The following is a 27063-nucleotide window of genomic DNA, read 5'->3' as shown; positions in this document are numbered from 1 at the left end:
TAATTTCTTGTTCTGTCATTTAATGGCAGCCCTGGATGCCCACTCCTGACCTCCTGTACACTGTCATCAAGAGGCATATGTAACAACCTTCTACCCCCTTCCCTGCCCATATACATTAACATTGGAATGAGAAGTGGGATCATATACACTAACATTGGTGTCAAATCGCGATTCGTTCCCACAGTTTGGTCCATAGGGTGGCATTTACTTTTGGTTCATTTTTGATGTTGTGTGGTCGGTCAATATTCGCCGCTGTTATTGCACTATGAGCTGAGACTGGGTGCTGCAGCGTGCCGGCTGTGAAGCCGCATCAGATGCTGCGTCTGCACATACCAGCGCCTGGGGGAATGTCTACTGCCTGTCTCTTGCAGCACGCCGCTCCTACACGTGTCTGCTGAGTCCACCGAGATGCGCTCCACAGGGTACGTGTGCACAGCATACGCTCCAGCCCCATTTGACGGTCGCAGTTGCCCCAGCTTCTCAGTAGCTGCCCGTCAACTCTGAGCCGGGCACCGTGACATGCAGAAAACGCGCAAGGCGTCCATGAACTTTAAATTTTTGTGGGTCTAATTACCATGAGGTATACTGAATTCCTAGATAAGACCCTCAGATGTATGTTAGGTGGATGTTAGTTTAAAAATACACTTCCATTGAACATGTGTACTGCCATAAATTTCTTATCCTTATGTTAAACTCTGTTGTCGTCGAGATATGTCGTGCTTAGTTGTTGTGATGAGAAGTTTTTTAAGGTACATTTTTGAGAGCTTTCAACACGACCATCTCCAGGGATGTGCAGCTTGCACAATGTGTTTGGCAACCACAGTCTCCCAGCTGTCCATGGCATTTTCTTCCGTCTCGTTTTCGTGTCGTGATCAACTCTTTTTTTCTTTCATCTTTCCTATAAGCATCATTTCTCCACCCTATGATGAAAGTATGTTCCTTCTCCTTGCTCCACAGACGTGAGTGTTTTAAGGGCTCTGTAACGCCCTGTGCCATCATACCACATTTGCAAGGTTTCCAAAATCGTTGGTGCACTATGGAATGAACTTTTTCCACCTTCTCTTACTTTTCTTTCTCGTCTCTTTCCTGACCATTTATTCTTTTTCTGTCCATGCCTTCTAGTTTTCGTAAGTGGTAGTTCCTTGATTGGTTAACTCAATACACGAAGCTAGAATTCATTACGTGATGTACCGTAATAAGAGTTATAATGATGAAAGAGAACTGATGTGTTCTACCCCTGTAAGTTAATAAGAGAGGATAGATGACTTTCGGCTGTTATCCCCCAGAGGGCAGCGAAGTTTTGTTGATATGAAGATATGTACTACATTGTTTTATTGAGGTTATTTGCGAGCAGGCACAAGGTCGTGTGGTCATGTGGCTGAAGATAATTACTTACAGGCACGAGGTCCTGTGTGTGTTGTTGTAAGTGATGTTAAATAATCTGTTTTATGCTGCCACCCCAGAGGTCAGAGCAGAACAGTTAACCATGATTCACTTTACCATGTAGCGAGTTTCCAGTTGAGACAATGTTTTTTCAGTCGTCTAAACTGTGGCCTATGTTCCCAGTGAATGCTTACTATAAGCAGACACCGCATGGCGCAAACACGTGGACTGGCACAGCTGTCGCCTTGCGATAAGCCAGTCACGCCCCCAAACGCTACCACTTCTCTCCCTATTCTTCATCTGGTCTGTCATAAATTAAGTCTAACTTTCATTTGATTTATAAGTTGTTTATTGCATATTTTTTTGAGTGACAGTATACTGAGAGTATAAATATTAAATGGTTGAAAGTAACCATTCATAGTTTTAGGAGAAAGATGGACCAAGTCCATACCTCTTTGTATTATATGAAAAGTTTAGATATTTCTGAAGATTTTGTGGTGTTTAAAGCTACCCTCTTCCGACTATGATATTAAGCTATTTGCATCATTCAGCTTTGTTGTAGAATTTTTGTATTGTACTGTATTCCCCTTTAAGATCTCCTTTATTGACAAATATTTTGTTTTGCCTTTCGAAAGACTGCATCAAGTTTACCCTACTAAAGTTTTTCTACAATGCTACTTTTTAAAAGCGTACGTCATTGAAAGTTTCGTTTGGGAGTGAAACCTAGAATGTGGATCCCCTCCTTGCAGTGTCTATTCTATTTGTCTTTTATTGTTTAATAGATTGTGATACTTCAGATCTTCATCTAACTTATGGAACTAATGCTCCACTGCTTTGCAGATGATCTGAGTCTATTGTCGTTTTAGAAGCATTTATTTCCCTGTTTTCTTTCAAACTGCCTAAGATTAAAAAATGACTGCAAGTTTTTCATCCTCATGCCACTGACCAGACTATAACTCCGAGGGAAGTTTGGAAGCAAGCGACCTCCAGCTGATGGAATGCGAAGCTATTTAGTTTGGTGGCGCTTCGCATTTCCGAGCCGCCTCCAAAGTATAGTACCACCTTCTGTATAGCCTGACGCATCTTAAGAACCAACTACCTGCTCCTTTTCCAAATTCTTATATGGTTTCACAATTACGTACCCACCACACCCCTGGATTCTAGGTATGTTGCACTACAGCAACACTCCCATTACATAAGATTCTCCTTCAGCCATGTTACATGATTTTGTGAGTTAGCGATACCAGAATCCTATTATGCGCCATGTTCGTGCCCAGAGCCTGACTGGTATGTTTAGAAGAAAGTGAAGCACCTGAGTTATCTAGGATACTCAATAGAGAAGAGTCGAATACGCCCCTGAAGTTGAAGAGAAGTGCGCTACCCTCTCGTTGTAGAGCGGTAAGCGATATAGATTTTGTGATAGGATAAAACCAAAAGAAGTTTCACCCAAGTTGAAGAATTGTAGTTCGCACTCCATGTGCGTTTTGCAGATTTAAGAATTCATCCAGACGAACACAAGTTTCGTTATTGTTCACCCTACTTCTTACGAAGTAATTTAATGATGATGTGAAGATGTTACGAGCGAGCACGGACATCGGCACTGTTACCATTTGTATACAGTGCTCCGACTTGTGTTTAGGAATTGAGACATACCCATTTGTTTATTCAAACAAATACACTCATGACGTCATAATATTGAAGCACCCGCTGAAATAAGCACTAGATTGTTGATGATTAGCACCCATCACGTGACGTCATCACCCAAGCGCAGTAATGAGTTATCCTGTTGGAAATATAGTTAGCAAGAGACTTCCACCCAAATGAATAAAAGTTTTATTGTGCAATGTCGCAGTAGTTAGCGGCCCCCTTTTTTGTCGTAGCTCACCCTATTACTTCAGGGATTTTGGGAATTTTGTAGTGGGTAACTCCCACGAGACGTAATCGCCCCTATGGAGACAGCACAGTACCTCCCTGGCCCATGCATGGCACTGGGTTACTACCATTGCTCTGAGTTGCTCGTTTTTCGTTCCAACCTCAACCATTACTTTGTACCTCCCTCCTCTAGGACTGTGTACCTTACACAGTGCGGTTAGCACCTGCTGAGTGCCCAGCTGATCGGTTTATTCTTTCAGTTTTCGCTTTCATAAATTGATCAGCTACCTATCTCTTTTATCTATGCTGCATTGACACATCACGACGAGACTCGCCTACGTTTGCACCCCGGTCAGTAGTCAATACTACTCAGACATATTGCCTCCCCCCCCCCCCCCCAGAGGGTGGGGGAAGAAAACACCCTGCAACTAGTGGATATATCACAGCTGAATCAATCTTATTCTGAAACCCATTACCTGAACTTGTCTGCGATTATACCCAATTCCTTATTTTTTATCGTGAGCACCCTTCCGATTTGCCACGGGTGGGTCACTCGGCATAAATTGCCAATATGTCGAGCTACCCTGGCGTTGCCATCGTGGACAGCTGTCCACGAATATACCCAGAAAAAACCCCGTGTTAACCACAACATAATTTTCTCATTGGTCATATCCCTTTTCCTCCTAAGCCACAACATCCTTTACTAAAGCTTCCGAGTCAGCCAATTACCTACAAAACAACTAAATGCTGCAAATTCCACCTATGCATTGATTGCAGGCATTGATTAATGCTACCCTACATTTCTGCACTCCTGCTGATCCGGATGAAGAGTAAGCCTCTTTTCAGCATGACCATATCCCCCTCTTTCCCTCATTACCCCACTGCCACTAACTTATACCCCTGCTGCTCTTTGGAATCGCCAGTTTCAATTGCCCAGTGTCCGCCCCTGGTTGCTGAGTAGTCAGCGCAACGGAATGTCGTACCTAATGGCCCAGGTTAGATTCCCGGATGGGTTGGAGATTTTCTCCACTCAGGGACAGGTTGTTGTGTTGTCCTTATCATCATCATTTCATCCCCATCGACACGCAAGTTGGCAAAGTGGCGTCAACTCGAAAGACTTCCACCAGGTGAACGGTCTACCCGACAGGAGGCCCTAGCCACACGGCATTTCCATTTCCATTGTCCAGTGACATACTGCACACGAGTCTGTTAATCATCGACTTTTCATCTGCCACTACAACCTCAGGTAATTTCTTACTACTTTTTCATCCACTGTAATACTTCCCTTTCGTAACATAAGTACCAGCTGGAGCTAACAAGACTAATACATGCTTATAGGTACTCAAGCCTAACCAGCTGCACTCTACTACCGCCTGTCGCCACGACGCCCACTATTAGTGTTTTAATGCCTTCTTCTGTGTGTTCACACAATGACATTATTTGGTGCTCGCCCTTGTTGCTATTGTTGTCGGCCTTCCACCATTTCGGAATTACCCGTCCTATTCAGGAGTTATGTTCTAACTGTTGAATAACCTGTTGTACACCCCACACCTAGTAGTAATTTCTATCAACTTGGATTCAGCTGTGCTTCAAAAAACGTTTGCTTCATGATAGCCTTAGTAAGCACACGTGTGCTGTGCCGAGTGCTGAATGTGCCACCCCCACCTCTCCCCCCCCTCTCGCCATTCCTCATCCCTTGCGCATACCTCCCCTCTCTTTCCCCTCCTGCAAGACGTGTGTTACGCCGCAGATAATACCCCCTCCATCACCCAACTAGAGAGAAGCGCCATTTAAGTTTGTCAACGTCGCACGCATATCTCTCCTTCCCCGCCAGACAAGCCATGTGCTCTTCTCCTGTCAGTCAGAAGTCTGTTTACAACCAGTGTCTGTGCTTCTGTTGCACAGAACCGCATTATAGCTGTGAATCGTATCGTATTTTATGATCTGATTACAAACTCAGTGCATTCTTTCCGTTCTTCATGTGAAATTTTATGAATAGGATGAGGATAATGTTAAATGATGTATCCAAGTTAAGGTAGTAACAGCACATCAGATGCTCTGGCTACTTTATGCTACAATTTTTTCAATTGAATCTACTGAGTAATTTTGACCTAGGTGTAATAATTCACTGTCTTCTTACCTTACTGTGTGTTCGTATGTATTCCAGTATGTCATGTTTTGAAGGTCGATTGCTCTATCAAGTGATTCAAGGTACTTTAAAGTGAGAAAGTAGCACTTTGGTATTAGATATTCATGGGTTTTGATGTGTAGCCTTTGTTATCCCCTGAATTCATCCATAATTCTAGTATTTTACAAGAAAACTTTTATACCTTGTATTTTAACATGAGTTAATGTGGTTAAAGATTTTCATGTGATTTATGGAACATCATCTCTTCAGTTTGCTAACTGCATCCTCCATTCTACTGAAATATGTTATTAGTTTGTAGCCTGTGTAACTTTGTGCAACTATTACCCATGGCTAATATGTGGAGGATATAGCAGAATTTTACATTTTTTATCACTCTTTTTAAATATACTTCACCCAGTTCTTACCCAAGTCAGATGTTAACGATTGCATTGAACTGATTAATTACGTTTTTTTTACCCAAATACTTTGATTATATTAGAACTGAGTATTCTGTCATGTTTTTGACGCATTTTATTTTTGGTATTAGTTCCACTATCTAGCAATGAGATTAATATTTGTCAAATAATACAAACAACGTCTGTAAATCATTAAAATATCAGTGCTGATTCAGTTTGGCCACCATCTACTCGTTATGACAACGAGTTTGTACTGCAACAGCAGATTAATAACATATTTTTCTTTCCTGAACCTAACGGAAACCAAAATAGTTTCCTGTTTTGTGAAGCTTTCTGGTATGATTTTAACTTCGTAATTTTTTAGATCTGATTGTATGGACAGTGATGATTTCAACCACTACAGGAGATATTGTATTGTAATTTGAGTAGTTAATATTTTACTATTTTCTTAACTCATGAAATTTTATAAACTTGACTATATGTTAGTCCCCTCCTGCTTACACTAAATGTAATCTTGTAACAGATCCCTCCCATAGTATTAAGGTCCCTACTGGGGCAAACCATCTTCCCGGGAAGTGACTGACGCTGTTTTGTAAACAATGTTTGTCACCACTTCTCTGGAAGGGGGAAGGAATGTACAGGGTGGCAGCCAGTCAAGAAATATTTTAGGGAACTGGTTTAAAAAATTCATTTCAAAGGCCCAGTGAAATCCTTACAAGTTTTCCCGCAGAGTAACTTACGCTGTACCTATGTGACAAAAGTTGCTAGCCTTTCAGAACTGAGGCAGTTCTGCACAGTTAAAGCTGCTGACAAGACACCTTGAGCCCTCAGCTGAAACAGCTAGCGAATTCACGCCATTGGTTTTAGCCAATAGCGTGTGTGGTTTCTCACCTTTTTGGCATTTCTTAGTGGCCGACGTGTGTGGCCCCATAATGGGTGCCAATTTTCTTAAAATTTTTAAATTGTCTATGGACCTCTGTAATCATATTCTTGTGCAGTCTCTGGCTGTATCCATGCTCCCTTCCATGTTGGGCACCAGATGCCATTCCACTGGATCGGAAGGCATGAAGATTTCTGCATCTCCCGCGTCGCAACAACTTTTGCTCATTCTGTGCCTGCCTTGCTACAAAGCGCACATGCATATATCATACAAGAAGACTGTGTTATGTCTTCCACATGACTATATGGATCAGCCTCCACTTCAACAGCAATGCGCTTCACTACAGCAGAAGCTCACTCATCTCAATGAACTTTTCATCAAACAAGAATAATATGTAAGAGGCCTAACTGCCAGCAATGACATACTCAAGCAGCGGATCGCTGACATGGAGAACCTCAGCCAGAGTTACGATGTTAACTGACAGCGCCCATTGAAGATGCCCAACTGGCCAACGACATTGCTCAGCAGTTGCTTCAAAAATTACCCCTGATTACAGACCTGGTTTCGCCACTGAGTCAGCAGGAACAATCCACTATCCATTACATTCACACGATGCCGGGACAGCCTGTCACTTTCTGCCCACGCCAAATACCTCTGGAGACGTTAAGGGTGGCTAAAGCCGCTTTTGAAGCAACGCTAACAGACAGAATAATAGTGCGTAGGTTGCTCCCTTACAAATGGTTGTCAAAAAGATTAAGTCTTGTCGTTTGTGCAGTGACTATAGGGGACTGAACTTCTGCCCTAGCTAGACAGGTACCAATACCAAATGTGTTGGATTTGCAGTGTAAAGGGTGCCTCTGCGTTCAGTTTCATAAACTGAGCTAAGGCTTTTGTACAAATTCCAATGGCAGAGACAGACAAGCATGTAACGCCATCATGGCGCCTTTCGGGCTATTTCAATACAACGTCATGCCTTTTGGTCTTCGTAACGCCGCTCAGATGTTGCAACATTTCATGGACGAGATTCTGAATGGTTTAAGGCACGTTTTTTTGCAATGTTGACCATGTGTTGGTTTTTTTGTGATAACATTTGTGACCATAGTTTCAATTTTAACGCTGTTTTCTCTCGTCTTGACGCATACAGCTCAAAATTAACAAGGCAAAGTGTGTAATTCTTGGATTACCTTGCATTAAGAGACAGTGTTTCTACTACTCCTCAGAGAGTCTCAGATATTTTGCAGATGCCCCTTTCCATCACATATAAAGAGTTACACAGGTTTTTAGGTGTGGTTAATTATTACCGGCGCCACCTGCCGAAGTTTTCAGAAATCATTGAAACTATCAATGGCCTGCTAAACGGCAAACAGAATTCCGGTGTCAGAAAAGCCCTTGGATGGGTCTGGCTGAGAGGCTTTCAAGTCTGTAAAATTGGCTTTAGCAAAGACTGTTTTATTGGTCTACTCTGTTTCCAGTACACAGACGGCTCGTTTTGTTCATGCCAGACAGTGGGCTGTGGGGGCAATTAATATCAGGAGTGTGGAGCCTCTGGCTGTCTTTCCAAAAGGTCCATCTATACAGAAACAAAACTGGAGTGTATTTGGCAGAGAGCTCCTTGCTATATATCTCCCTATCAAACATTTTCTACAGTACCTGTAAGGTGTAAAAACAGTGGGAGTTTGAACCGAACTCCTGACATCAAATCCGTTACGCAGAATTTATTGCCCAATACTCTACTGATGTCAACCACATCTCCAAGTCCAACAACATTGTCACAGATTGCTTATATCTGAATTGTGCATCTTTGATGTGCATCGATTGGACAGCTATCGCAAAAGACCAAGATTCTGATGCATTTTTACAACAGTGTCAGCCCCATGTGGCATTCACTAGTCTGAAACTTGAACATTTGCCAGTACAGATTTACCAATCCCGCCTATGGTGTGACACTTTTCAGAATGTTTTGTGCCCGTTAATTCCATTACACTGGCTGTGCACCATCGCTGATATTTTGCACATCTTGACACAGCCTGGTGTCAATGCTTCTGCTGAGTTTGTGGCCTCCAAAATGATGTGGTCAGGAATGAGGAAAGATTGCTGGGGCTGGGCACATAATTGCATATCGTATCATAACAAAATTAGTCGTCAGACGACCTCTCCCATTGACGCATTCCCCGCGCCTACCGGTCGTTTCACCGACATTCATGTTGACATTTTAGGACCGCTTCCTTGCCCAGAGAGGTTTCGTTACGTTGTCACCTTAATTGACAGGTTTACAAGGTGGCCAGAAGCGTGTCCATTGTCGAAATTTTGCTTGCACCATTTCCCAAGCTATAATATCCACATGGTTTGCTCAGGCCGGTATTCCTACAGCAATTACATCTGACAGAGGTCATCTATTTGATTCCCAATTATTTAATAAATTGCTACATATGACAGATTGTAAACACCTGCAAACTACAAGCTACCATCTTTTTAGCAGTGAGTTGCCACCTTGGGGTGTGGACAGTTGCCTTGCCTGTGGTTTTGTTGGGAATCTGTAGCATGCTAAAGGCTGATAAGAGGTGTTCTTCAGCACAATTAGTCTACAGCAAAGCATTGAAGGTGCCCGGTGATTTTTATTGCTTCATCTCCTTTGAGTGATTGGGAAATGGGCGAGTGTGGCCAACAGCTCCATCAGATATGTGAGGTATGGGGCACTACAGGTTTCCAAAGTGACACTGTCTCATTTGTTCGAGCATAGCTCTCCAAAATTGGAGGGGGGGGGGGGAGAGGGGAGGAGGGCTAATGTGGCGAGTGCAGTATTCAATTACCAAGAAGTCGAACATTATATTCTGTGTTGTATCTTTTGTTTGATTATGCTTTGTATCTTCTCTTGCTGTGAAAATGTGCCTGTGTTGTGCTCTTTTTGTTGGGAAGTAAATTGTGGTAAGTAAAAAAATGGTTCAAATGGCTCTGAGCACTATGGGACTTAACTTCTGAGGACATAAGCCCCTAGAACGTAGAACCACTTAGACCTAACTAACATAAAGACATCATACACATCCATGCCCGAGGCAGGATTCGAACCTGTGACCGTAGCTGTCGCGCGGTTCCAGACTGTAGCGCCTAGAATCGCTCGGCCACTCCGGCCGGCTATGGTAAGTAAACAAGGATTCATTAAAGTGCATACTGTGAACACCTGTCACTTCTAACAGCAATTGGGATATACATACCAAATAAGTTAATAAGAGATGGTAACGAAATGGATCAGAACACTGTTGCAGAAGCAACGAAAAAGCATGCCAAATTTAAAAGAATACAGAATCCCCAAGATTGGCGAAGAAATTTAGCGCAAACTTCAACTTAAGATGATTTTAATAGTTTCCACAACGAAACTCAGTTACGAAACTGGCAGAAAACCCAAAGAGATCCTGGTCATATGTAAATTACACCAGCAGGAAAACGCAATCCATACCTTCACTGGGCAATAGCAATGGTGGTGTCACTGACGACAGTGCCACTAAATCAAAGCTAAAAGGGCTATAACATATTAATAGGCAGCCAGGTTGCAGCAGGGCACAGGCAGCCGAAATGTTGAGCAGCCAATTAGTGGCAGCTTGCTGAGGGTCAGCTGTGACTGATTAGCCAAGTGAGTAAATATGGAAGATGATGTAATTGTCTGCCTTTTGTCTCAAAATAAACGCAAAGTGAAAAAAGGGTATTGGATTCATCTTCTACCTCTGGAGTGACACACAAAGGGTTTATTTAAAAATTACTTCAAGGGCCTTCGAAACTACTCACATTGATTTTTTTTTGCTATACAAGACTCTCAGTGGAATCATTTGATTGGAAAATTTTAAGAACTTCTATTATTGATACTGATACTTGTATGTGAGCTTGTGAACTCTAAAAGAAAAATTGTTGATTATGTTAAAGGGCATACAAAAACATACATCAGAGTACATAACACTTGAAAATAATTAAAGGATCAGGGGGTAAAACGATAAGTCAAAATTTACTTTGTTCTTTCTTGAAACAAAGACAAAGTATTTGTTCTTGCAAAATTCTGTGGGAACTAAGAACACTCAAGGTCTATGGCACTGACTAACAATGGTTGCAAAAAATGTGCAAATACAAAAGGTAAATGACAGTAAAACACCAAAATTTTGGAAAAAATTATTCAACTATCATCGTTTTCCCGTTTGGGCATTCAGTTTCAAAGTTATAAATTTGAATAAATTGAAAACAGCCAAATTCCCAAAATTCATATGATTATTTGATAACAAGACAACATATATGATGATCTGAGATTATGAAATTTAGTCAACATCTCGAAATTGTTTTTAAAGCTGAGATCAGAACGATAGCTATCACCTTTCTCGAGATATTGAATGATATGTCGGTGGACGGGCTGTGCGGTGATCGCGTGCGGGTCACTCGCGACGCGACCGAGACTTTTTCCTGCTCGTCGTAAACCATGTAAATTTCGTAAACGGTTCAAGAAATCGAAACGTGTTTTTTTGCAAACGATAACTTGTAAAGAGTCATTTATTTCGTCGCATGATAAATATCAAAAATCTGTTTATCTACCGAGATATAAAAGTAACTACAGTTTTTCAGAAGGGATAGATGAATTTTTTAAATGGCATTTAATAGCATGTGGAATTAGAAGATAAATCGTAACTAATTTGCTGGTATTTCATAAGATATAATTTGCTATGTATCTACAGCTATTGATTATTTCCTTTGGTAAGTAACAAATGTTTTTTTCTTGATCTAGTGTACTTTATTGGTTCAAGACGCGTTTCGCCTTCTACTTTAAGGCATCTTTGGTGGAATCTAGAATGATTCAGTTTTGTTTTGATATGTGATACTTGCAGATTATAAAACAGTTCACATCTTTTTTTATGCGAAAGACTGATTACTTACAGTGAATCGAGTTTTTGGCGGACATACACGTTTCCCCTCACCTGGTCACATGCTGGAGGTTGAACTAAAACTTAGATTATGGAACATAAGCTCATTTCCATGTTCGCTCTTTTTTCTTCTGTTACTAGCTGTAGACATTTTACCGAAAACTCTGATTTGAAGTCGTAACTACATTGTGTTCACCTCATGTCCTTTCCTGTTTGATTTGTTTATGTACATGTTGCCAACCTGCAGAATTATATGCTGAAAACTAATGTTTGTTTATTTCTGTTCTCCTTATATCTGTATGTATGTGTGACTAGCCAGTGATAGTTGTAGACAGTTGAAAGTGAATGCAGTAGCTGTCAGACAGTGGTTGAAAGATTTGGTGTTCAGCTGATTTCAGTTTTGATTTAAATGTTTTGTGGAGGAGTGCATGGAAGAGTAAATTCACTGCTTACATTAATAGATAAAATAGTAGAATAGCATTTCACAGATGATTATTATCAGAATACTGTCACCCAACCCCTTTGTCCTCACTCTTTGACACCTCATAATACGTCCTGTCAACTAACCCCTCTTGTAGTCAAAGTTGCCGTAATTTCCTCTTCCTCCTCTATTTAATTCCGCACCTCTTCTTTAGTTACACGATCTTCATATCTAATTTTCAGCATTCTTATTGATCACCATGTTTGGAAAGCGTCCATTGTCTTCTTGAGAGAACTGTTCATCGTCCATGTTTCACTTACATACTAGGCTGCACCCCACACAAATACCTTTATAAAATAGTATCCAATCATTAGAATTTATATTCGATGTGAACAAATTTTCTTTTTCAGAATGCTTTTCTTGCTATTCACAGTCTTCATTTTATATCCTCTCTACATCTTCCTTCTCAATTACTGCTTCCCTTTCAAGTCATTGAAGTCTTAGAAATGCAGTTTGGTTTCTGTACAAGTTGTAGATAATCTTGTGGCACTGTGTTTTATCGATGACATCTCCAGAGCTTCAAAGAATGTTTTAATTAAGATTGTGAAAACCTTTCTCTAAACATGCAAATGCTATCAACACAGTTTCGCAGTTCTTCAGTGTGTATACTTAGCTAAGTGGTAGGATCAGTATTGCCTTGCGTGTTCAGACGTCTCAAAGGAATCTAACATTGTGCTTATGTTAGTTTGTACAACCGCTCCTCTTCTCGTCTCTACATATTCCTTCCACTTTCTAGCCTTCTCGTATTTCCTTAGTTCTGGCTTGCCAAATGAGTTCTTGACAGTTGCTTCTCCTTTGAGCAAAGTGTTCTTTGTTCTTTCTCACTTTCATTCCCCTATGTTTTCCAAGTGCAAAATCGCATTGCAATTTTGGACTTTCTGCCAATGTCATGTTTAGACATTTCTGTTTCCCATGGCCTACTTTATTTACTGCATTTTTATATTTTTCCCTCATTTCATATTTAATATATCACATTTTATCTATCGATTCCTACTGTACCTTCTTCCCGTTCACATACTCTGCTGCATTCACCACTTCTTCTCTCAGAGATATCCAATCGTATTGTAGCGGATTCCTTCCTCTGTTTCAGTCAGTCGTTGCATTACGGTAACTTTAAGATTATCGAAAAACTGTGGGTCTTCACTTATTCAAGTTCCATTTCCTTAATTTGCTACCATTTACTGTCTCTTTGGTTGTAAACTGCAGCTCTTAACCAATAAATTATTGTAGGTTTGCGTCTGCACTGGGAAATGTCTTATAATTTAAAATCTGGTTCCGAAAACTTTGTTCCAAATATGTATTATTCTTTCATGATTCTCAAGCAAGGTGCTGGCGATGATTATATTAATCTCTGTGCGAATGTATTATTCTTTCATGATTCTCAAGCAAGGTGCTGGCGATGATTATATTAATCTCTGTGCGAAATTCTAGGTGGCTTCCATTTCCATCCCTTCCCCCAAGCCTTTGTGTTCTTACTGTTTTCCTGTTCCCACTACCATAGCACATTTTAAATTTTTGTCTCGCTTAACTATCTGAATAATCTCTTTTGTCGTACATTGTTTCAATGTGTTAGGAGATAGTGAACAATCATGAGGAGTACATTGTACAGAAAATGAAAAATTGGTATGTCTTCACCCAACTTCGTCTTTCCTTCATATAAGTGTAAGAGAAACACACCGGGCGTTTCTGTGGGTCCTGCCCTGTACCTCAGTGGCCGTTCGTCATTGCCTACCGCTAGCGTCTGCCGCTTCCAGATGGGAACGCCAATTCTGCGAGCCACCGTGTCAAAGCGGAAAATGCTTGCCACTGCCGCACCCCATGCTGCCACGCTCTAGTGGGAACCAGCCTTAAAGGCCAGTTCCCACTAGGGCTGCCGCCCATCAAAACCACGCGTCAGCGGCGTGATTGCCATAGAAACGGCGTCAGCGGCATGGCCCAGCGGGCTCTGCCTCGCGGTTTGACCATGTCGAACCGCTTCCGCTGCCGTGCTTCAGGTCCGTGCCGCCAATCGCAGAACGCGCTGAGCGTGACGTCAGGTACGGAACCCCGGGCCACACGAACTTTCGCCAAACTGCTGGCGCAGATGCGGCATGTTACAGCGTGATATCTTCTCTCGATAAAGAACCGAATTTCTTTTCGTTATTCGTCGTGGTTACTTGCTGTATCGCATTTACGTAAACCTTTACACGAAATTTTAATGAGTGTCCAGAGGTAAAAACGCAATGCGTGGACTTTGCGTACAGTTCATTTTAGGTAATACATTATTGCGTATGAAATTTAGTCAACATATCGAAATTGTTATTAAAGCTGGGAGCAGATCGATAGCTATCACCGTTCTCGAGACATTGAATGATATGTCGGCGGACGGGCTGTGCCGTGCTGCGCGCGGGTTGCTCGCGACACGACCAGTACTTCGTCCTGCTCGTCGTAAACCATGTGGTTGTATCAACCGCAAATTTCGTAAACGGTTCAAGCAATCGAAACGTGTTTTTTTGCAAACGATAACTTGTGAAAAGTCATGTATTTCGTCGCATGATAAATATCCTAAATCTGTTTATCTACCGAGATATGAAAGTAACTACAGTTTTTCAGAAGGGATAGATGAATTTTTTTAAACGGCATTTAATAGTATGTGAAATGAGAAGTTAAACCGAAACTAATTTGCTGGTATGTCATAAGATGTAATTTACTAAATATCTGAAGCTATTGATTATTTCCTTAGGTAAATAACAAACTTTTTTTTTCTTAATCCAGTGTACTTTAGTGATTCAAGACGCGTTTCGCCTTTTACTTTAAGGCATATTCAGTGGAATCTAGAATGATTCAGTTTTGTTTTGATATGTGATGCTTGCAGATTATAAAACAGTTCACATCTTTTTTTACGTGAATGACTGATTACTTACAGTGAATCGAGTTTTTGGCGGATATACACGTTTCCCCTCACCTGGTCACATGCTGGAGGTTGAACTAAAACTTAGATTATGGAACATAAGCACATTTTCATGTTCGCTCTTTTTTCTTCTGTCACTAGCAGTAGATGTTTTACAAAAAACTCTGATTTGAAGTCGTAACTACAGTGTGTTCACCTCATGTCCCTTCCTGTCAGGTTTGTTTATGTACTTGTTGCCAACCTGCAGAATTATATGCTGAAAACTAATGTTTGTTTATTTTTGTTCTCCTTATATCTGTATGTGTGTGTGGCTAGCCAGTGGTAGTTATAGAAAGTTGAAAGTGAATCCAGTAGTTGTCAGACAGTGGTTGAAAGATTTGGTGTTCAGCTGATTTCAGTTTTGGTTTAAATGTTTTGTGGAGGAGTGCATGGAAGAGTAAATTCACTGCTGACACTAATAGACAAAATAGTAGAATAGTATTTCAACAGATGATTATTATCAGAATACTATCACCCAACGCCTTTGTCCTCACTCTTTGACGCCCCATAATACGTCCTGTCAACTAACCCCTATTGTTGTCAAAGTTGTTCCGTAATTTCCTCTTCCTTCTCTATTTAATTCCGTACCTCTTCTTTAGTCACACGATCCTCGTGTCTAATCTTCAGCATTCTTATTGATCACCATGTTTGGAAAGTGTCCATTGTCTTCTTGAGAGAACTGTTCATCGTCCACATTTCACTTACATACAAGGCTGCACTTCACACAAATACCTTTGTAAAATAGTATGCAACCATTAGAATTTATATTCGATGTGAATAAATTTTCTTTTTCAGAACGCTTTTCTTGCTATTGACAGTCAGGTCTGCGTCTGCACCAGGAAATGCCTTACAATTTAAAATCTGGTTTCGCAAACTCTGTTCCAAATACAGGGTTATTACAAATGACTGAAGCAATTTCACAGCTCTACAATAACTTTATTATTTGAGATATTTTCACAATGCTTTGCACACACATACAAAAACTCAAAAAGTTTTTTTAGGCATTCACAAATGTTCGATACGTGCCTCTTTAGTGATTCGGCAGACATCAAGCCGATAATCAAGTTCCTCCCACACTCGGCGCAGCATGTCCCCATCAATGAGTTCGAAAGCATCGTTGATGCGAGCTCGCTGTTCTGGCACGTTTCTTGGTAGAGGACGTTTAAACACTGAATCTTTCACATAACCCCACAGAAAGAAATCGCATGGGGTTAAGTCGGGAGAGCGTGGAGGCCATGACATGAATTGCTGATCATGATCTCCAGCACGACCGATCCATCGGTTTTCCAATCTCCTGTTTAAGAAATGCCGAACATCATGATGGAAGTGCGGTGGAGCAACATCCTGTTGAAAGTTGAAGTCGGCACTGTCGGTCTCCAGTTGTGGCATGAGCCAATTTTCCAGCATGTCCAGATACACGTGCCTGTAACGTTTTTTCGCAGAAGAAAAAGGGCCTGTAAACTTTAAACCGTGAGAGTGCACAAAACACTTTAACTTTTGTTGAATTGCGAATTTGCTGCACGAATGCGTGAGGATTCTCTACCGCCCAGATTCGCACATTGTGTCTATTCACTTCATCATTAAGGAAAAATGTTGCTTCATCACTGAAAACAAATTTCGCACTGAACGCATCCTCTTCCATGAGCTGTTGCAACCGCGCCGAAAATTCAAAGCGATCGACTTTGTCATCGGGTGTCAGGGCTTGTAGCAATTGTAAATGGTAAGGCTTCTGCTTTAGCCTTTTCCGTAAGATTTTCCAAACCGTCGGCTGTGGTACGTTTAGGTCCCTGCTTGCTTTATTCGTCGACTTCCGCGGGCTACGCGTGAAACTTGCCCGCACGCGTTCAACCGTTTCTTCGCTCACGGCAGGCCGACCCGTTGATTTCCCCTTACAGAGGCATCCAGAAGCTTTAAACTGCGCATACCATCGCCGAATGGAGTTAGCAGTTGGTGGATCTTTGTTGATCTTCGTCTTGAAGTGTCGTTGCACTGTTATGACTGACTGATGTGAGTGCATTTCAAGCACGACGTACGCTTTCTCGGCTCCTGTCGCCATTTTGTCTCACTGCGCTCTCGAGCGCTCTGGCGGCAGAAACCTGACGTGCGGCTTCAGCCGAACAAAACTTTATGAGTTTTTCTATGTATCTGTAGTGTGTCGTGACCATATGTCAATGAATGGAGCTACAGTGAATTTATGAAATCGCTTCAATCATTTGTAATAGCCCTGTATATATTATTCTTTCGTGATTCTTTAGCAAGGTGCTGGCAATGATTACATTATGCTCTGTAGGAAATTCTATTAGCTGGCTTCCACTTTCATCCCTTCCACCTAGCCTTTGTATTCTTACTGTTTTCGTGTACCTGCTACCGTATCACATTTTAAATTTTTGTCTCGCTTAACTATCTGAATAATCTCTTTTATCGTACATTGTTTCAATGTGTTAGGAGATAGTGAACAATCATGAATGGTAGTCATGAAACCTGTTTATGTTGGAATGAGAAAACATGAATAAAGAAATATGTGAAAGAGTACATTGTACAGAAAACGAAAAATTGGTATGTCTTCACCCAACTTCGTCTTTCCTTCATGTAGGTGTAAGATATAGTTATTCAAACACACCGGTCGTTTCGGTGGGTCCCACCTCGTACCTCAGTGGCTGTCCATCATTGACTACCGCTAGCGTCTGCCACTTCCAGATGGGAACGCCAATTCCGCGAGCTGCTTAAAGGCCGGTTCCCACTAGAGCATGGCAGCGCGTCGTGCGGCAACGGCAGCGGCAAGCGTTTTCCGCTTTGACGCGGCGGCTCGCGGAATTGGCATTCCCATCTAGAAGCGGCAGACACTAGCGGTAGCCAATGACGGACAGCCACTGAGGTACTGGGCAGGACACACAGAAACACCCGGTGCGTTTGATTAACTATATCTTACACCTACATGAAGGAAAGATGAAGTTGGGTGAAGACATACCAATTTTTCATTTTCTGTACAATGTGCACTTTCACATATTTCATTATTCATGTATTCTCAGTTCACCATAAAGAGATTTCATGACTAACGTTCATGACTGTTTACTACCTCCTAACACATTGAAACAATGTATGATAAAAGTGATTATTCAGATAGTTAAGGGAGAAAAATTTTTTAGATGTTATACAGTAGCAGGTACACGAAAACAGTAAGAACACAAAGGCTAGGGGGAAGGGATGAAAGTGGAAGCCACCTGATAGAATTTCCCACAGAGCATAATGTAATCATTGCCAGTGCATTGCTTAGAATTACGAAAGAATAATATATATTTGGAACACAGTTTTCGAAACCAGATTTTAAATTGTAAGACTTTTCCCGGTGCAGACGCAAATCTACAATAATTTATTGGTTATGAGCTGCAGTTTACAACTAAAGAGACAATAAACGGTAGCAAATTAAGGAGATGGAACTTGAATCAGTCAAGTCCTACAGTTTTTCGATAATCTTAAAGTTACCGTAATGCAACGACTGACTGAAACAGAGGTAGGAATCCGCTAGAATACGAATGGATATCTTTGAGAGAAGAAGTGGCGAATGCAGCAGAGTATGTGAACGGGAAAAAGGTACAGTAGAAATCGATAGATAAAACGTGATATATTAAATATGACAAGAGGGAAAAATATAAAAATGCAGCAAATAAAGTAGGCCCTGGGAAATAGAAATTTCTAAATATGACGTTGACAGAAAGTCCAAAACCGCAATGAAAATGAGAATGAAAACGAGAAATAAGAAAGAAAACTTTGCTCAAAGGAGAAGCAACTCTCAAGAACTCACTTGGCAAGCCAAAACTAAGCAAATAAGAGAAGGCTAGAAAGTGGAGGGAATATGTAGAGAGGAGAGGGGGAACGGGTTGTACAAAGTGTGATAAACCTTTTGGATTTCCTTTATGTTTTGGTCTTCTTTAAAGGCAAAGAGAGAAGATGAAGCGGTAGCCCATCATAGAGCCTGTGCCTACCGTTATGTATTTTTGACTTTACGTTGTTAAAAAAACAGAGGATTTTTTCTAGTACCAGTAGGAGGAAGGAATGATTCGTGCTCAGCTAGTGAACGAGTTAGAAGGACGCCATTTTTAGCGAGTAATTGTAGATCGCCATTTTGGGGTCGTTATGAATAAGTGAGGAGTATGTATTTCATACATGCACCGTTTAGAAAAATACAGTATTGTTTTATTAACAGAAAGGTCGTGTGAATTGTTATTTCAAATAGTATGAGAATTACAAAAACTGAAGCCCACCTGTGTACTTTGGAAAATTACGAAGATCCGATAAGCTTAATGGGAACACGGTCAAGACTTCAAAGGTGAACACGGCGACCAAACATAGCATCATAAAGATTGGTAAACACAAATCTACAGCGGAGAAAGAAACTACTTCGCCCTGCAAAATAATATGAACTATTACAAACTTATTTCCAGGAACAGCTCAGCTTATTGTGCTTGTCATTCATGCCAAAAAATTAATCTCATTAATTCAATACATTTTAAAAAGCCATGCATTTCAACATTATATTATCATCTATTCCATTATTTTATTATAAAAGTAACATAAGCACTATGTTAGATTCCTGTGAAATGTCTGAACATGCAAGGAAATACTGATCCTACCACTTAGCTAAGTAGACCAACTGAAGACCTGTGAAACTGTTTATAGCATTTGCGTGTTTAGAGAAAGGTTTTGACAATCTTAATTAAAACATTCTTTGAAGCTCTGGAGATGTCATCGATAAAACACAGGTATATTAGATTATCTACAACTTGTAAAGAAACCAAACTACATTTCTAAGACTTCAGTTACTTGAAGAGAAAACAGTAATTGGGAAGGCAGAAGTAGGGAGGATATAAAATGAAGACTGTCAATAGCAAGAAAAGCGTTCTGAAAAAGAAAATATGTTCACATCAAATATAAATTCTAATGGTTTAATACTGATTTACAAAGGTATTTGTGTGGAGTGCAGCCTTGTAAGTGAAACGTGGATGACGAACAGTTCTCTCAAGAAGACAATGGACGCTTTCAAAACGTGGTGATCAATAAGAATGCTGAAGATTAGATATGAGGATTGTGTAACTATAGAAGAGGTGCGGAATTAAACAGAGGAGGAAGAGGAAATTACGGCACAACTCAGACTACAAGAGGGGTTAGCTGACAGGACATATTATGAGGCGTCAAAGAGTGAGGACAAAGTGGTTGGGTGATAGTATTCTGATAATAATCATCTGTTGAAATGCTGTTCTACTATTTAATCTATTAATGTAAGCAGTGAATTTACTCTTTCATGCACTCCTCCACAAAGCATTTAAACCAAAACTGAAATCAGCTGAACATCAAATCTTTCAACCACTGTCTGACAACTACTATATTCACTTTCAACTTTCTACAACTATCACTGGCTAGCCACACATATATACAGATATAAAGAGAACAGAAATAAACAAACGTTAATTTTCAGCGTATAACTCTTTAGGTTGGCAACATGTATATGAACAAACCAAACAGGAAGGGACATGAGATGGACACACTGTGGTTACGACTTCAAATCAGAGTTTCCAGTAAAATGTCTACAGCTAGTGACATAAGAAAAAAGAGCGAACATGAAAATGAGCTTATGTTCCATAATCTAAGTTTTAGTTCAACCTCCAGCATGTGACCAGGTGAGGGGAAACGTATATGTCCGCCAAAAACTCAATTCACTGTAAGTAATCAGCTATTCACGTAAAAAAAGATGTGAACTGTTTTATAATCTGCAAGTATCACAGCCGGCTGAAGCGGCCGTGCGGTTAAAGGCGCTGCAGTCTGGAACCGCAAGACCGCTACGGTCGCAGGTTCGAATCCTGCCTCGGGCATGGATGTTTATGATGTCCTTAGGTTAGTTAGGTTTAACTAGTTCTAAGTTCTAGGGGACTAATGACCTCAGCAGTTGAGTCCCATAGTGCTCAGAGCCATTTGAACCATTTTTTTTTTTGCAAGTATCACATATCAAAACCAAATTGAATTATTCTAGATTCCACCGAAGATGCCTTAAAGTAAAAGGCGAAACGCATCTTGAACCAATAAAGTACACTGGATCAAGAAAAAAACATTTGTTACTTACCAAAGTAAATAATCAATAGCTTTAGATACTTAGCAAATTACATCTTATGAAATACCAGCAAATTAGTTTCGGTTTAACTTCTCATTCCACATGCTATTTAATGCCGTTTAAAAAATTCATCTATCCCTTTCGAAAAACTGTAGTTACCTTCATATCTCGGTAGGTAAACAGATTTTGGATATTTATCATGCGACGAAATAAATGACTTTACAAGTTATCGTTTGCAAAAAAACACGTTTCGATTTCTTGAACCATTTACGAAATTTGCGGTTGACACAACCACATGGTTTACGACGAGCAGGACGAAGTCTCGGTCGCGTCGCGAGCGACAAGCGCGCAGCCACCACACAGCCTGTCTGCCGACATATCATTCAATATCTCGAGAAAGGTGATAGCTATCGTTCTGCTCTCGGCTTTAAAAACAATTTCGATATGTTGACTAAATCTCATATGCAATAATGTATTATCTAAAAGGAACTGTACACAAAGTCCACGCATTGCGTTTTTACCTCTGCACACTCATTAAAATTTCGTGTAAAGGATTACGTAAATGCGATACAGCAAGTGACCACGACGAATAACGAAAAGAAATTCGGTCCTTTATCGAGAGAAGATATCAGTCTGTAACATGAACAAGAATCAAATTTTTCTACCGAGTAGTTTCCTTGGAATCGGATGATAAGTATTTCATAGCTGCCGCCGCGTCCGTGCCAGCGGTTCGGCCAAAGTTCGTGTGGCCCGGGGTTCCGTAACTGACGTCACGCTCAGCGCGTTCTGTGATTTGCGGCGCGGACCTGGAGCGCGGCATGCGGCAGCGGAAGTGGTTCGACATGGTCAAACCGCGATGCAGAGCACGCCGCGCTGCGGACGGCGTTCCCATGGCAACCATGCCGCTGCCGCGCGGTTTTGACACGCGGCGGCCCTAGTGGGAACCGGCCTTAAATGCCGGTTCCCACTAGAGCGCGGCGTGCGGCAACGGCAAAGGCAGCGACAAGCGTTTTCCGCTTTGATGCGGCGGCTCGCGGAATTGGCGTTCCCCCCTGGAAGCGGCAGTCGCAAGCAGTAGCCAATGACAGACAGCCAGTGAGGTACGGGTGGGGGCCTACTGAAAGGCGCTTCAATGTTCACCTTGGAGACAGGTTCATTTGCTAACATGGCTCGTAACGGTTACTTGGAATGTGCAGTTGCAGTGCTTTTTTATGTGTCCATGCAGTCTAAAAATGAGATGAAATCTGCTGCAAATGCGGCAGTGCAAATGATTAACGAAACTCTAAAATTATTCGAAAGAGGAACAAAAAGGAAACATGAGGAATGGTTTGATGTGACAGAGTACCATACTATGCGGTATGGTGTACACAACAAAACTGTGGCCCGTGCTTCGCGTGTGTCATTTACAGCAGCAGTGACTGAACTTGCGTCTGCTGTTCCCACGCATAATACAAGAAGAATGAAACACGTAGTGTGGTGCATCTACATTCTGTGCAAGGCTCTGGAAACATACCACAGTGACAAGTCCCGGCGCAGATACTGGATATGCCCACTCCTTCGTAGTAGAGGTAAAGAAGGAGAGTTTCACACCCTCATACGGGACATGAGGGAAAAGGACATACAGAAGTTCTGTATACGAGGGCAGTTCAATAAGTAATGCAACACATTTTTTTTCTGAAACAGGGGTTTTTTATTCAGCATTGAAATACACCAGGTTATTCCCCAATCTTTTAGCTACACAACACTATTTTTCAACGTAATCTCCATTCAATGCTACGGCCTTACGCCACCTTGAAATGAGGGCCTGTATGCCTGCACGGTACCATTCCACTGGTCGATGTCGGAGCCAACGTCGTACTGCATCAATAACTTCTTCATCATCCGCGTAGTGCCTCCCACGGATTGCGTCCTTCATTGGGCCAAACCTATGGAAATCCGACGGTGCGAGATTGGGGCTGTAGGGTGCATGAGGAAGAACAGTCCACTCAAGTTTTGTGAGCTCCTCTCGGGTGCGAAGACTTGTGTGAGGTCTTGCGTTGTCATGAAGAAGGAGAAGTTCGTTCAGATTTTTGTGAACAATTGTGACAGCACTACCAACAGAGATGTCAAGTTGAGCACTGAGTGGTTTGATAGTGATCCGTCAATCATCTCGAACGAGTGTGTTCGCACGCTCCGCCATTGCAGGAGTCACAGCTGTGCACGGCCGGCCCGCACGCGGGAGATCAGACAGTCTTTCTTGACCTTGCGGCGATGATGACACACGCTTTGCCCAACGACTCACCGTGCTTTTGTCCACTGCCAGATCACCGTAGACATTCTGCAAGCGCCTATGAATATCTGAGATGCCCTGGTTTTCCGCCAAAAGAAACTCGATCACTGCCCGTTGTTTGCAACGCACATCCGTTACAGACGCCATTTTAACAGCTCCATACAGCGCTTCCACCTGTCGGAAGTCAATGAAACTAAACGAGACGAAGCGGGAATGTTTGAAAATATTCCACAAGAAATTTCCGGTTTTTTCAACCAAAATTGGCCGAGAAAAAAAATGTGTTGCATTACTTATTGAACTGCCCTCGTATATTTTCGAATGACACCGCAGAGGTAAATATATGTCACATTTGATATTCATAATTAAACTGTTAAGCTGTAGTATGCCATGACAGAGATGCAAGAGACAACAATATTTAAAAAAATTAAAGGATAAGTCTGTAGAACAGCTAAAGAGGCATGCTACCTATTTCTAAAACATATAAATTATATTGTATTATGTGAAAGACAAGGCTAGGTGAAGACGTACCAATTTTTAAAGCTCTTTAGTTATTTTCTTATTTACATAATATTCTTTCATGTACTTCATAAAATTTTTTTGTCTTGTGTTAATAGATACGATGAATTGCTGTCAATGATTGCTCCGCACATCACGAAACAGATGACAAAATTTAGAAAACCAGTCACTCCAGAGGAACAACTTGACAGGACACTCAGGTACAGGAAATTTCAATATTTGAAGCTGTTTTAAATAGAGTTAGCTGAAATTGCTGTTCGTTATTTTTGTATGCAGTTGCGTATGTGTGAGAGCTCAGTTAAGTAATGTAGTGTACTACACTACTGCATTTTTAAAATGTGTTTGTGAGACGAATTTTCTTTCTTGTTACTACGATCTAGCTGAAACTAGTAATAAGTCTGTTCAGTTATGTGAAATGTACACCATTTTTACTCGCTGCATTCATCCTGCAATGAATTTTGCAAATCAAAAGATACACGCTGAGTTAATTGCAGAAGCATATAAGTTACTACTGTCTCAAGCAGTGTTGAGTACATGTCAGCAGCTCAAATTAATGTTGCTTTTAACGATCATGGAACGCCGTGTAGTTACTAGCTGGTGCTGATAACATATTGTACAAATAAGTTCTGCGTTTCATCTAAATCGCAGTTAGGTTACCATTACTTTTCCGTGCACTCATATGATATAATAATCTGGAACAGTCTTGTTCGTGTCAACTGAAGTTGAATTTTATTTACTTACAGATATCTCGCCCATGGAGACACACAGCAAATGATTGCATTGAGTTACCGTGTTGGACGATCAACTGCATGCAGGATTATTCGTAAGACCTGCCAAACACTATGGAATGTTCTCCAGCCGAAGTTTCTTAAAAAACCAACAACGGACGATTGGTTAAGCATTGCTTACGATTTTCATACAAAGTGGCAGTTCCCAAACTGTGTAGGGGCTATCGACGGCAAACATGTCGTAATGCAGTGCCCCGCAAATTCTGGATCAGAATACTTCAATTATAAAGGGACCCACAGTGTGGTGTTAATGGCGGCATGTGATGCCAATTACAAGTTTACGTGGGTGGACATTGGATCTGCAGGAAGAGACAGTGATGGGGGCATTTTTGGTTACACAGAATTTGGAAATCGCCTCATGAAGCAAACATTAAACTTGCCTCCGCCATCTGTGCTGCCTGGTACTGATGTCGTCCTGCCACATGTATTTGTTGCGGACGAAGCTTTCCCTCTGACACCAAACATCATGCGACCATATGCAGGCCGATCGAAGGACGCCCTATCACCTTGTGAGGCAATTTTTAATTACCGTCTGTGCCGGGCACGCAGGTTAATTGAAAATACGTTCGGCATTTTGACAACGAAATGGCGAATATTCCGCCGTGCCATAACGGCTGACGCAGAAACAGTGAAACTAATTATTATGACAACCGTGGCCCTTCACAATTACTTGAAAGACTGCGACCAATAGGAACGTTCATCCAGCGGATTGTACTGTTCACCTGGACTTGTAGATAGTGAAAATGGGGTTGAAGAAATTATACATGGCACCTGGCGTCAAGGTGTATCGCAAGAGGATGCAATTAGAGATGTTCGATCTTTTGGAAAAAGAAATTACACCAGAGTATCAGAAGCTGTATGCACTGCCTACAGAGACTACTTTAATAGCGATGCTGTGAAGACCAGCTGGCAAGCAGGTGTTGTTACTCGTGGCTGTAAAGGAGTGTAACATTTAAAAATAAACAAAATGAAATAAGTAAAACTAGTAATTATTTAGCATCCATATCCTGTGACATAGTAGTAAACTTCTTTTCGGTTAAAGCTCAGTGGGCCTACATAGAATATCGTTGTAATTATTACGAATAATTGTGACTCTATAGTAAGATTTCTGCTGCCTACAGTAATTTGTAATTTCATGGCATATTTACGCAACTGCACTGTTCTGGTTCCTTTTTGAAAACTGAATTATTGCTATTTCTGCGTATATCTACATTGTTAATTTTTGTCCCAGAAACCAACTTGATGGTTCCGAGATTACAGTCTGGGGTGCAATCTTGGGTAAGAAAAGGAAATATATTACTGCACTTTAGCAACGAGAAGGAACACATTATTGTGCAGGCTGTAGTATTGGTGACTTAAAAACATTTTTGCAAGGAAAAACATTGTTGCAAGGCAAGGCTTGTACTGATTGTTAACACTTTAAATGAAATAAAAACATTGCCTATGACACTTAATGGAAAAGAAAGAAATAACTTTTATTTTTTCTTTCACTGAAACAACATATTATAGGCCTTCCACTAGTTTTACGTTGTCTCATTAGTTTCACTAGGGAATTCTAAATCGTATAGCAGCTTGTCAATTTCAATTTTTGCCTTTGCGCAGGACCGTGGGTCTAGCCGGCGTAAGGCAGCAGCAATATTCATGCAGTAATAGTATTCTGCATCTTCTGTGTTGGACGTTTTAGACAAGCTCTCATTGAATACTTGCAGCATGCTGTCGAGATTACTACCAGTTTTGATGTTCATTTTACTTTTGGGGGTTTTCACTGCATCTAGAAATTAGAAAGAAATGTATACAGCTATTAAATTAACGTTCAGTGTCGATCATTCTAAAGTAACATTTAGGAAGGCCATGTACCACTATTTTTTCGAGATGACGTTCTGTGATCGGTACCTGGAGTTCGAAGTGTTCCGCTGCATACTGCTGCAGGTGTTGGATTTTCTAAATCTGATATTTTAGAGAAAGCTAGGGCCATCTCCTTTGATTCTTCGCACATCGGGAAAAGTAATGCCTGGTCTTCAGAAGCACTATTATTTAGAACTCCTGATTCCTGATCTGCTTCACCAAGACTGGAAGCTTCGCTGTCCACGGTATCTTTACTTTAACAAGAAAACATATAAGTTATAAAGCACCAGTTCAATAACGGCAATTTACTGAAACGCTAGTATTAACCTGATACTGTCAATCCAGAATTGTTGGCTTCTGATTCGCATGCAGTGGACGTGGAGGCCCAGCAGTTGCCAATGGTTCTGAAAATAAAAATCGTTTACTTGGTATCTCAGGTGTAGAAGTATTGACCTTGCAGTTAAATGCTAAATAACACGCTACTTTCATCTTCCGGTTTATGGCGTATCACTCATCTCATAAACTCCATTTGCTTCATCCGGGGCCATGTGCTTGTGA

The 27063-nt window shown here is 41.1% G+C and overlaps 1 protein-coding gene across 1 annotated transcript; it reads left to right on the top strand.

The window, feature by feature from the left end:
• Positions 1-408: 408 nt before the first annotated feature.
• On the top strand, positions 409-25351 carry LOC124796136 (protein ANTAGONIST OF LIKE HETEROCHROMATIN PROTEIN 1-like). Its single transcript, XM_047260228.1, has 3 exons — positions 409-422; positions 23971-24072; positions 24616-25351. Exons 1-3 carry the CDS (start codon positions 409-411, stop codon positions 25349-25351), a joined length of 852 nt encoding a protein of 283 aa, XP_047116184.1.
• The last annotated feature ends 1712 nt before the right edge of the window (positions 25352-27063 follow it).

Source organism: Schistocerca piceifrons, chromosome 4, assembly GCF_021461385.2.
Source record: "Schistocerca piceifrons isolate TAMUIC-IGC-003096 chromosome 4, iqSchPice1.1, whole genome shotgun sequence".
Classification (NCBI taxonomy): domain Eukaryota; kingdom Metazoa; phylum Arthropoda; class Insecta; order Orthoptera; family Acrididae; genus Schistocerca; species Schistocerca piceifrons.
The sequence above is the reverse complement of the archived record's forward strand: the minus strand, read 5'-3'. Positions and strand labels throughout refer to the sequence as shown.